This window comes from Choristoneura fumiferana, chromosome 12 (genome assembly GCF_025370935.1).
Source record: "Choristoneura fumiferana chromosome 12, NRCan_CFum_1, whole genome shotgun sequence".
In the NCBI taxonomy this organism is placed as follows: Eukaryota; Metazoa; Arthropoda; class Insecta; order Lepidoptera; family Tortricidae; genus Choristoneura; species Choristoneura fumiferana.
This window is the reverse complement of record NC_133483.1, coordinates 10,287,360-10,299,822: the sequence shown is the minus strand read 5'-3', so window position 1 is coordinate 10,299,822 and position 12,463 is coordinate 10,287,360. Positions and strand designations below refer to the sequence as shown.

General features: G+C 41.4%; 1 protein-coding gene across 1 annotated transcript; it reads right to left on the bottom strand.

Annotated features, from left to right (window-relative positions):
* Window positions 1–2,748: 2,748 nt before the first annotated feature.
* LOC141433270 (dnaJ homolog subfamily C member 25 homolog) lies at window positions 2,749–4,123 on the bottom strand. Its single transcript, XM_074095236.1, is given in 3 exon segments — window positions 2,749–3,028; window positions 3,031–3,843; window positions 3,846–4,123. Coding segments are annotated over 3 exon segments (1,008 nt in total). The 5' UTR covers window positions 3,970–4,123; the 3' UTR covers window positions 2,749–2,957.
* Window positions 4,124–12,463: the final 8,340 nt, after the last annotated feature.

Sequence of the window (12,463 nt, the reverse complement as noted above, 5' to 3'; positions counted from 1 at the left end):
TAATTAAAAAGATAGTTTTTTTGTATAACTGAAAGATAGGTAGATTTGCTACAAGAAAGTAGGGAGAAGGATAGCGACTAGATTTATGATTCCATTCGAGACTCACTGCGAAGACTAGAAACATTGAATAGGTACAACAGATAGTAAAAAAAAGTACAATCAATTTGAATTATGACCCACCTTCACATTTCCCATTGGCTGACTGAAAATTACTCTATTTACGTGAAGATGCCATGGCGTAACTTTCCCTGCATTATGCCCAATATTGGCTAGATTTTATAAATCAAAGAAAGGCGGGTCAAAACCAAATTGTTCGAGTAAACAAAGATAATATTGACATTTTGTAATTAAATAGTTAGGTGATAGAATATAGATACATTATTAAAAAATGTGTTTAATATCAAAGTGATGACGTTGATTCAGGCGTTGCTTTGGGAACCATATCATTGAAATACAACCTTTTGCCTTTTTTTACTCTAAAGTCTACTGTCACTGCGGCGAGTTATTTAAAATAAAGTTAAAATATTTTGCAAAAACAGGGTTTGTTTTGTCAACCCGACTGCCCAAAGGAGGGTTATGTATAAATATGGAAGAAATGGCAAATAAGCAAATGGGCCACCACAACAACCACCTAACCAGCATAATAGTAATAGTAAGCAAAACCCCGACATTTTAAAGTACTTATTGAATTTTAATTTTGTAGTAAACGGTTAAACTTATTATTTATTTTATTAATTGTACATTACATGTTGCTAGATTAATTCATTAAAGCCGGTAACAGTCCCGTTTGATAAATACAACAACTGATTAAATGTTAAGTTAACCCTGCTAGATGAGCGTCTTTTTCTAATACATAAAGTTCTCGGGTCAAAAATGTTTGTAATCAAACTCCTTCGAAACGGCTTGACCCGTGACCGATTTTAACGTTTTTTTTTGTGTATCTGAAAACGTAAACTATTTTTCATACTTTTACGTGGACGCAGTTGCGGGCAACAGCTAGTAATAATATATTAGTAATTTGTGTCACAAGGGAGCAAAATGATGTATTTATGGCGAGGGCGGTATATTGCATCCAGAATGTAGCGAAGGATTCTACAATAGAATCCTGAGCGTAATGAGGGATTCAAATGTTAACGCCCAAGATGAAAATAATTTTGCTTCCGAGTGACTTGTACAATTTTTAACACCAAGTATGACGAAAATTGGAATAAAAATATTCTAAATATAATTAAAGAGCAACCAGCATAGAAAAGGGCGTGGTTTTACAATTATCAACTTCAAAAAATTGCATTTGCAAAGAAACACTTAGAAAAGTTGCACTTTGCCTCTCGCCAGGGAGGAAAAGTTACTTTTCTGAATGAGAGGTGTGAAAAATATTTTGCGATTGATACATACATCTATCATGTGATATAACTATAACAATGTACTTATATCAAATGGCAGATTTTTAAGTACAAACTGTCAATTTAATTTCCTAATTTCATCGTAATCTAGACATACGATATAACTTCTCTGAATGTATTCATAATCAAATCTCATCAGAAAGTCTCACCAAAAAAAGTAAAATACTTGCATACTGGCTTTCTTTCATATTATAATAAATGCCTATATGTAGGAATCAATGACAATGTCTTGGCAGATTTTATAAGATATTATGTATACCTACTTACTTCAGATTATGTACCACATAGTGTAATACATTTGAGTACAAAATTTTATTTCCAATGCTTTTAAATGCACCAGAAAATTGTATCAACTTATATAAAATAAGTTTTATTTAAGGAAATGTATCACAAACGTAAGTATTGAAAAGGTGCCCTCTTCTTGTACAGTATCACGGAATTGTTGTATGTTCAATGTTGGAAAATGTATGTGATAGAATTCAATGTAAATTGTATTTGTAACATTTCAAAATTACTTTTCAAACCACGTAATATGTTAGGCATGATATTTAACATGTACTCAAGACTTGTAAAGTGTAAAATAAGATAAACTAGAGTAAAAAAGCCGTAAAGAAATAAAAATTCACAAATTAATCTTTAAATATAGCAGAGAAACATAATATTGATTTTAAATAATAATCTAATTAATTACCACAAATGCACTGCCAATGCAATTATTAATATAAAACTGGTTTTTAAATGGTGGGTGTAAAAATCTAATCATCCCACTAGTAAAAAACTGTCATGCAGGAGACTACAAGATAATTCTTTCATTTATTAAGGATCTCAGATTTTTATTGCCACACTTGTGACAATTTTACAAGTTTCAAATTAAAGTTTTATATAAGAAAAGAAAATGAATTTACACAAGCATGGCTACATTAACGCGTATAGCTACGGTTCACAACAAAGCAGAAAATGTGAAAGTGTTGTTGACAAAAAACAACTATTGTTGCGAGAGTTAGATGGATAGCCATGTTTTTTCCGGTGACGCAAAAGAGTAGACATTAGAAACGAAAAACGAATTAGGTAATCGCAATATTTGCTGTTCTAGAGTTTTGCCTTTCAACTTTGACAGTAAGGAACTTGTAAAATTGTCCTGTGTATCTATAACTTGCCTTGACATAAAATGAATGTTGTAATTGTAAAAAGTGAGCGCCTGGTGTGTCGGATTAGAATGCCTTAACGAATTGCCATTTGTGATGAGTGTAAATTATGAATGTAATTATGTATGTAACTATTATATTATAATAATTGAATCAATGTAGTAATGTTGAGACAGAGAATAAACAAATAAAAAAACTACTTGTATAAATTATGAATTTTATTTAAATGCAGTCTTTTGCAGTCCCACCACAGCTTTTATTTAGTGTTACTATTTGGTTGTGAAAAAGTAAAATTTATGCAGATGCATGAAATAATTAAATGATTAGACACAGAAAATATGACAGTATAAATATTATTTTGGTTTATAACATTAAATTAGGACAAAATAAATATCACAACATTAATTCATCAGGAGTCGTCAAATGTCATCCTTCCCACTCCATGTTGCTTTATGTATCTTCTATATTGTTTGTATTTTTATTTTCTGCTAAAGCTTTCTTTGCTTCCTCATCCTTTAGAGTCTTCCAGGCCACAAAGTTGTCTTTGATCCACAACTCTTCATCCAAAAACTCCTCCCGTTCCTTATCTTCTAAAGAGTCAAACTGATGCTGTCCCAATTTCATGAACTTTCTAATTAAATACAGTTTTTCCTCTTCACCATACGGCTGTCGCAGAATAGTAAACTTCCAAAACCATCTCATGTACCAGTATAGGTAATATGAAATGGTGTAAGGCAGGATTATCAACTGAACCCAAAGAATATCTGTGATTTCTGGTTTTGCATAAGCTCCTTTTATATCCATGTTCTCCTCTATAACTCTCCTTATAATTCTATCTTGCTCTTCCTTTTGTTCTGATTTACTCTTTCTATTTTTCTTAGACTGTAGCTCCTTGGTTTCAGCTTTGGCAATTTCTAGTGCTTTATTCCTGTACTTTGGAACCGTCATAAAGTATTTAATGGCTGTGTCGTACTTAGACCACGCGCTGTAGTACTGCATTATTGATATGATGGAGATCGTGACAGCAATCACGATGCGAACATCTACTTTGGGTGCCATGCGCCGGCGGTAGTACCTGTAATAATGGGCGTAGTACTCCTGAGGATTATCAAGCATGTAATCATAGTCAGTCCTTTCCTCTTCATCGCGCAGAATCTCGTAGGCAGTAGCGATCTGCTTAAACTTCTCTTCCGCAACCTTCTTTGCCTCAGGATCTCTATGCAAGTCCGGGTGGTATTTTCTCGCCAGCAAACGGTAGGCCTTACCCACTTCATTCTTAGTTACGTCCCTAGTGACCCTAGGACTTCGTAACAGTTTTCTTTCCCGCAATAAATGCCTTCGAGTAGGTGATCGTGCGACGAAACCGTGCCGAACTGCCATGACAGAAAGATCAGGAATGTACACTGTAAGTATTTCGTCATGGTGTTAGAACATAGTCTCTAATTGAAATAACTAAGCAAACCAGCGATAAAATTATCGCTGCAATTTTAATTACTAAAAAATGCTCTTATGCGGCCTGTCAGTACACCAAGCGACCGACGGGCTGTGATGATGTGACAACTGAGAAATGACAAGTAACCAAAATGTCAACGGCAATAGCAACGTCAGCTAATTTTTGTTCAGAAACTAAATGCGCAAAAAAAGAAAATGTTTTAAACCAGTGAGTAGCAAGCGGAGAACAAGCCGTAAGGTGACTTTTGTCAGTGCTACAACTGAATCAAAAAAATACAACGTTCGCGTTGCAGACAGATTTACGGATGCGTTCAATCACAAAGAAGAAAAAATAGCCTATGCTGTCTATGATTTAAGGGCAACACACACAGAGAGCGGGCGCGGGTCGGGTCGTGTCCGCCGCGGGAGCCGCGCGGTTCGTTGTATTCACACAGAGCGCGGGTCGGACCCGCGACGGGCCCGCAGCGGCTATCAATGTTGCCAGTTTAGAAATAGAAATAGAAATAGAAATAGAAGACATTTATTCACGTTCACAAAGACACACAAATACAACCAAACTAAAAAACAACAACAGCAAACACAAATAAAACAAAAAAAAAAAGAAATACAAAAATTAAAATATATGATTTTGTGTGTCCTCGCAAAAGTGAAACGGCCGCTGACTCAGCATAATGCTGAGGCGTTAAACGCCTGCAGCGCTGATATTCTGTCAGAACCGTCTGTGACTCGCGGAATGATACACAAATATACTCACATATATAAAATTAAGATATATAAATATATTTTATTGTAAGTAAACAAGAAATAAAAAAACTACAATAAACATATAAGTAACAAAAACAAGGGACAAATAAGTTGTTCAAAAACATCAGGCTGGCGTACTCAAAGTGCTGGTTTAGTGAAGGGATTTTTGGAGCGTCAATAAGTATTCCTTCAGCTTGCGCTTGAAGGTGTACCCACTAGACGCCCCTTGGATAGGAGGAGGAATATCATTCCAGCACTTGGACGCCGCGAACTTAAAACTTCCGCGGAATGCCGCGGTCCGGTGTTTAGGCACAAGAGCCATTGCACTCCTGCGCTCACTCCTCGACCAAACTATTTTGTTGTGGAGGTATAATGGGGTCCTATAGCGTCTCACACCGAACAGCAGAGTGGCGAGGTGCATGCGCCTGCGTGCAGGCATGTTCAGCAGGTTAGCGGCGTTCAAATACGGAGTGATGTGGGAGCGGGAAGGGACACGGAAACAAAAACGAGCGCATGCGTTCTGCACTCGCTGTAAAAGTCTCTTAGAACGGCCAACAATGCAGCCGTCATAAACAACATCACAATAGTTTAATCTGGACAATATAAGCGATTCACAAAGGTCAACACGCAAATTGACACTAAGGTAATCGCGTATATTGTACAGAACTTTGAGGCGGTAGAAGCAGTTACTCACAACTTTTACAATGTGGTTTTCAAAGCTCAGCTTGCCATCCATAAGGAGGCCAAGGTTGTTAGCTTCTACCACCCGTTCTATTGGTTTACCCATGACGGCAACATCCCCGACCGTCAGAGCATCAGTAGTATTACGAATTTGATGTCTCGAGCCAAAAACAATGTACTTCGACTTGACAGGATTGAGAACTAAACAGTTCCTCTCCGACCACGCCGAAACACGATCGAGATCTGCGTTTATGGCGTTCACGGCGATGGATGTTTCCGATGGCGTGCAGGAGACGTACAATTGCAGATCATCCGCGTAAAGATGGTATCCACTGCTCTTTATACTGTATACAATATCAGAACTGTACAATATAAAGAGCAGAGGACCCAGTATCGAACCCTGCGGCACTCCTCGTGTCACAGGGCACAGAGAAGACCGCAGAGCACGACCACCCGGCCCCCGCAATTCCACAGTCTGCGCACGGTCAGTCAAGTAACTGCTAAACCACTTTATTGTCGTGACGTCAAACCCGTAATACGACATCTTAGATAACAGCAAGGGAATGCTAATGCAATCAAAAGCCCTGGAGAAATCTAAAAGCACTAAAATCGTACTTTTACCAGCATCCTGAGCCTGCAAAATATTATCGACTACATCAAGTAACGCAGTAACTGTCGAACGACCCTTGCGAAAACCAGATTGTAGTTCAGGTAGGATGCTGTATTTCTCCAAGTATTCCGACAGCTGGTCGCAAACCACCCTTTCTATTATCTTCGATGCACAGGGAAGAATACTAATAGGACGGAGATCGGACAGGTTAGCAGGGTTAGGTTTTTTGGGTAACGGGGTCACTTGAGCGATTTTCCAATCAGTTGGGAAAGTCATAGTTTCAATACTCCTATTAATAATGAATGTCAGTATCTTAGCGGTCACCGGAAGAGTCATAAGTAGCATGTCAATGGCAATCAAATCATGTCCCTTTGCGGTCGTTTTAATAGCGGTCATAATTTTTGTCACAGTTCCAGTAGTTGTTGGTGAAAGAGTAAATGTTTTGTCACTGTGTCTGTCAAATTCAAACCGTGTCAGATCAGATATGGATGCGGCTGGTTTACCGGGTATATTTAAGAAATGGCGGTTTATTAAGTCGGGGTCGTTAAAGTGTGTCGGGAGGTCAGTCTGCGTCTGCGAGTCTGGAAGGACAGTGCGCTTTAAGTTTTTCCAGAGAGTCTTCGAGTCGGTAACGTCATTAATGTGGTGTTCGAAGTAGGCACGTTTCTCGCAATGGATGGCTGCGATCACTAGGTGTTTCAGGTCCAGGTAGTATTGCTTATGAGCAACGGCCTTGGATCGCTTGTATTTGGCGTGGGCTTTGTCCCTGAGACGCATCATAAGCTTCACATTGCTCGTTAGCCATGGTTTGAATGCCTCCTTCACCACGATTGTTTTTAACGGGGCGTGTTTGTCGAACAGTTGGAGTATAAGTATGTTAAATTGTCTAACCATGTCATTCACGTCATTAAGTAAAAATATTTGGTCCCAATTTATAGTCTCAAGGTCATTGTCGAAGTCACTTAAGTTAATGTCCTTAAGAGGTCGGTAAGTAATACGTCTCGGCGTCGGTTTTTGTTTTTTTATGTCCAACTCGGCCGTAATGAATGCATGTCTGCCTAGGTCGGGAATGTGCTTCACATCCACATTCACAAAGTGAGCATCAGTGCAAATTAGGTCTATGGTCGTCTCGCTGTGTTCGGTAAAATGCGTCGGGTCGCGTACGTGTTGAGTCAAGTTAACTGAAGTTAAAAAATTCATCAGACATACAAACTTAGTGTCGGTTTTGTCCGTAAAATTTATGTTAAAGTCACCAAGTAAAATCAAACGGTCGTAATTAACAAAAGAAGTAATTGAGTTTGTAATGGCGTCAAAAAAAGTGTCAACGTCAAGCCAAGGAGGTCGGTAAGCGGTTCCAATTATTAATCGTTTGCAGTTTATATTTAATTTTATCCACATTTGTTCTACGAGTGCAGCCGGCGGGTGCGGAAGAGTGCGGGCGGCAAGATCACGACGTATAAAAAAACCAACGCCTCCCCCGCGCCCGCGCGGACATCGGTCGGTCTAGCTACATTTCTTAGTCGGTATTGAGCGATGGTAGGAGCTCGTCCCTCCTCGCCGGCGCGCAACCAGGTCTCATTGATAGCAACGACGTCGGGTTTTATCTCGGTCATAATGGCAATCAACTCGTCATGTCCCGTACCAAGTGATCCAGCATTAAATAAACCAACCTTGAAGTTTTTAAAACGAGGCATGGCAAGAACAGAAATACGTTACATAAAAACAATTACAAAGAAGAGGCTGTAAGTAGGTAAATATGATAGTTATATATAGTGTAGCGAGAGCGGTGTGAAATATGTGCATATAATACGTGTTAAATAAATATATAGCTTTGTTTATAGGCAAATCACAGAACGGGACAAAAATAATCAGTTGTTTCACTTTCGCGACGACACAACACAATGAAAACAATACGTTTGAAACACACGGCAAGGCCACAAAATGAAGGTAATTTAGTTTGCATGATAATAATATATAAATAGACACTTTTAAACAAGACTTATACAAACGGAAATAATAACAAAACCCTTTTTTTTTTAGGACTCCACAACAGAAAACAAACAATAAACAATGACTACACATTTGATTGGAAAACGGTGACCGGAGTAAAAATACTCAAGTCGGCCAAGCTGCGCAAGCGATGGCCCGGCTGGCCATCAGCTTTACGGGCAAAGATCCTCCCGCCCCGGGTCCACACGAAGCGCCAAGCGGCGGGGCCCGCAGCCTGTCGGGCGCGCTGGAACAGCTGGCGGTTGGCGGGCGTCAGCCGCTCGTTGGCGTAGAACCGCTGCGGTGCGGCGGCCAGGCCCAGGCCCTCGGTGGTGGCGCCGCGGCGCACGCGCGCCTGCCGCAGCAGCTCGTCGCGGACGGCGCGCCGCGCCAGGCGCACCACCAGCGGGCGCGGCCGGCCGCCGCGTGCTCACGGCCCACGCGGTGCGCGAACACCACGTCCCGCGCGTCCAGCTCCACGCCTAACTTGGCGCAGACCCGCATGACCAGCCCAATCGGGCTCTCGCTCGGCTCCTCCGGCACGCCGGACAGCTGCACGTCGTTCGCCAGCAGCTCCTGGTCCCGCTCGTTCAGCTCCGTTTGGAGGGTCGCGATAGCCTCCTCCATCGCCTTGGTGGCTACCGACGCTGCGCTATCGACGACCGCTTTTTCTACAGCGTCGACGCGACCCTCCAGAGCATCGACCTTCGCGCTGATGTCCGCCATGCAGGCCCTGACATCCTGGAACTCTTGGCGGAACTCCCTAAGCTCGTGTCTCAGGGCCTGGAGCTCCCGCCGAAACAGATGGATCTCATCACCAAGAGACAGCGAGTCCACCATCCCTGCATCCGACGAGACCTTCATAGCGGCGGAAGCTTCAGACTCAGGAGGCGAAGCGCTGGCAGCACGCGAAGCCGTGTCCCGAGCAGTGGCGGGCTTTGCGGTCGCGCGCATAGCGGCAGCGGTGGCGGCAGCGGCGGCAGGCTGGGTGATTAAGTCCTTCTCCGGCGTGTCGGCGTGGCCGTCTCGTGGCCGGACCCGCTTGCACGTCGGGCAGCTCCACTCCCGGGGGACCACCGTACCGGCAGGAACCCCCACGCAAGCGCAGTGGTAGTGGCCGCTGCATTTTGGGCACACGACGATTCCAATACGCCCGGTAAACTTGGCACAAGCCGCACATTTTGTGGACATTATAGACTAGTTTTTTATTTTATTTTTTTACTGTGGGTACTTTTGAGCTCTAACCGGGTCAATATAATTTCTCACTGGTTTTTCTTTTTATACACTGCACTAAAAACTCCTCGAGCAATGAATGTTACTTATTAGGTTTCGACTGCAAAATATAATAAACAAACAGTGACTGAAATGCTTATTTGTTTTTTTAATAATGACTTATGTATTTTGGCGCGTACTCTGTGTAACGTTCCGAGGGTAGTCCTCCGTTTGATGTTTAGTGACTTTATCCCTAGAAGTGACGCTCTTGCTTATATTAGCGACCAAAAAAAGTTTTGACTAAAAAAATGTTTATCTGGCGATTTTGGAGTACAAATGAAAACAGTTCTAGAACCAATAATAAGAATAAGAATAATTTTATTTTCTCAAACATGCTCGGAAATGTATTGCGTTTATGTCACGAAATGGAGACATGAAGCTTCTCATTTATGGCTCCCTTACCACCTCCCTACATAACTTCTGGCCTAGGCCATGAAGTATGTATGAAAATCCATTATTGTCCGCTGCTCTTACTTTTTAAATTTGCTTACTAAGATTAAACTGACAAAGGAAAAATACGAACAGCCAACCACCCACTACTCTGTAAGCATTTGCGATAGTGCGATGCGATGCGATGTGATATATGGATGTATGGATAGATGGATGGATGGATGGACGGACGGACGGACGGACGGACGGATGAATGGATGGACGGACGGATGGATGGACGGGCGGACGGACGGACGGACGGACGGACGGATGGATGGACGGACGGGCGGACGGACGGACGGATGGATGGACGGACGAACGGTCGGACGGACAGATGGATGTATGGATGGATGAACGGACGGACGGACGGATGGATGGACGGACAGACGGACGGATGGATGGATGGACGGGCGGACGGACGGACGACGGACGGATGGATGGATGGACGGACGGACGTACGGACGGGCGGACGGACGGACGGATGGATGACGGACGAACGGACGGACGGACAGATGGATGTATGGATGGATGGACGGACGGACGGACAGATGGATAGACGGATGGATGGATGGATGGATGACGGACGGATGGATGGACGGACGGATGGATGGATGGATGGATGATGGACGGATGGATGGATGGACGGATGGATGGACGGACCGACGGACGGACGGATGGATGGATGTATGAAATATTTCCTCACATTGTTTGAGAAAAGCACTATACAACCTCGTCCAGAACAGGATTGCTGGACTCGTTTTATCCGGCTCGTCTACGACTCGGCCGTCTACCCGAACTCGTCCATCAATCCCTTACTTCATGGCCTCTGCAGTAATGTACTATTTCTCAAACATGCTCGGAAATGTATGCGTTAATGCGATGGATGGATGGATGGATTTATGGATGGATGGATAAAATATTTCCTCACATTGTTTGAGAAAAACACTATTCAAGCCTCGGCCAGAACAGGGATTGCTGGACTCGTTTATTCTACCCGAACTCGTCCCTTACTTCATGGCCTCTGCAGTAATGTACTATTAGTATAAAGTTAACACTATCTACGTAAACTTATAATGGATACATTTTTGTCAACTCGACACAGAATTATTACAGTACCGCGGTATATATGTGGTTAACAAAAAAGTAAAACCGACTCCAAACAAATAAAAAAAAAAAAATAACATAAATGGAACAGACTACAAAACCCTTTCAAAATATTTTTCCTAGGTGTACCTACTAGCTCGAAGTCGGTGCTTCAGCACGAGCCAGCATAAATAATCGAAATAAAAAAAACCGACACGCTCTTGGCCGGTTTTTGTTTATTACTTCATCACGTCTAAACCACTGACCGATTTAGATGAAATTTGGTTATACATATAGTTTTGTAGTCACAGAGATGGACATAGTATAGTTTTTGTCCCGGAAAATTTGTAATAGTTTTCTGCGGGATACATTGTTACCGAATTTCATCTAAATCGGTTTCAGCGATTTTTGACGTGATGATGATGGCTGATGAAGTAATAAATAAACAGACTTACAAACTTTCGCATTCATAATATTAGTGGGATGGGATTAAAAGTAAGTGTTTTTTTTTATATTATGTAGTTGTTCGACAGTCAACGTCATAATAAGTGAATCACTGTTTTAGGTATAGGTACCTTGTCGCTTTCAGTCGTTACACAATTTCGTATGGCTTATCAAACATGACGTTAAAGTCCAAGGTACAAAAGTGATCTCTATTTATTACGTTGACTGTACCTACACGATATGTCATTAATTAATTATAAATTTATCTAAATTAGTTATCAACATTTTTTTTTCACGTAACCCAACCTTTCAGACCGCCAGTGCCCTGTTGCCTGGTAAAATTAATATCGGAAATTAAAAGATCGATAATCGATACTATCGGACCGTTTCAACGCGATATTGTCGATAACTAGTTGTTTCCTTCATTCGTCTGTAAAGAATACAATTAAATCAATATTTATTCATGAAAATACAGTGATTGTGTTTGAACTTACATAATACATGCACTTAATAATAGAATTATTATTTTTTATGGATTAGGAATTTATTGCTATCCTGCGTTAACTATATCTTAATGGTGATTTTCCAACGGCAAGGCGAGACGAGAATTGAAATTTGCATGCATTCTCGCGCGCCGCGCGCGAGTAGCCGCGGGCCGCCGCGGGCGCTGCCATACAAATTTTCAATTCTCGTGTCACCTCGTCTTTTCTCTCTATGTGTTATTCCAGACGTCCAGCTCATCCCTATCCCGTGGAAATATCGGGATAATATAATAAAATTAAAAGGAAAAACCTTTTTAAAAACAAGCTTTTATTAGAAACTAAAAAGGAAAAATAAATTTAAGTTACATGTATGTACCTACTAATTAAATACGTCATTATAAGAAAGCGTGTGTAGATAGTTAAAGTTCTAGAGACTGAATATGGATACTTAAATTACTGGCACTTGAGGTATCCCATCTTAGGCCTCTAGGTTGGCAAGCATCTGCAAACCCCTAGTGTTGCTGATGTTTATGGGCGGTGGTGATCTCTTACCATCAGGAGACCCTCTTGCTCGTTTCCATCCAGTCGAATAAAAAACAATATATATTTCTCCTTTTTAGTTCATTTATTTTTTCTATAAAAGCTTGTTTTGAAAAAGGTTTTTATGGTTCCGGAGCCAAAATGGCAAAAACGCAACCCTTATAGTTTTCGCCATGTCTGTCTGTCTGT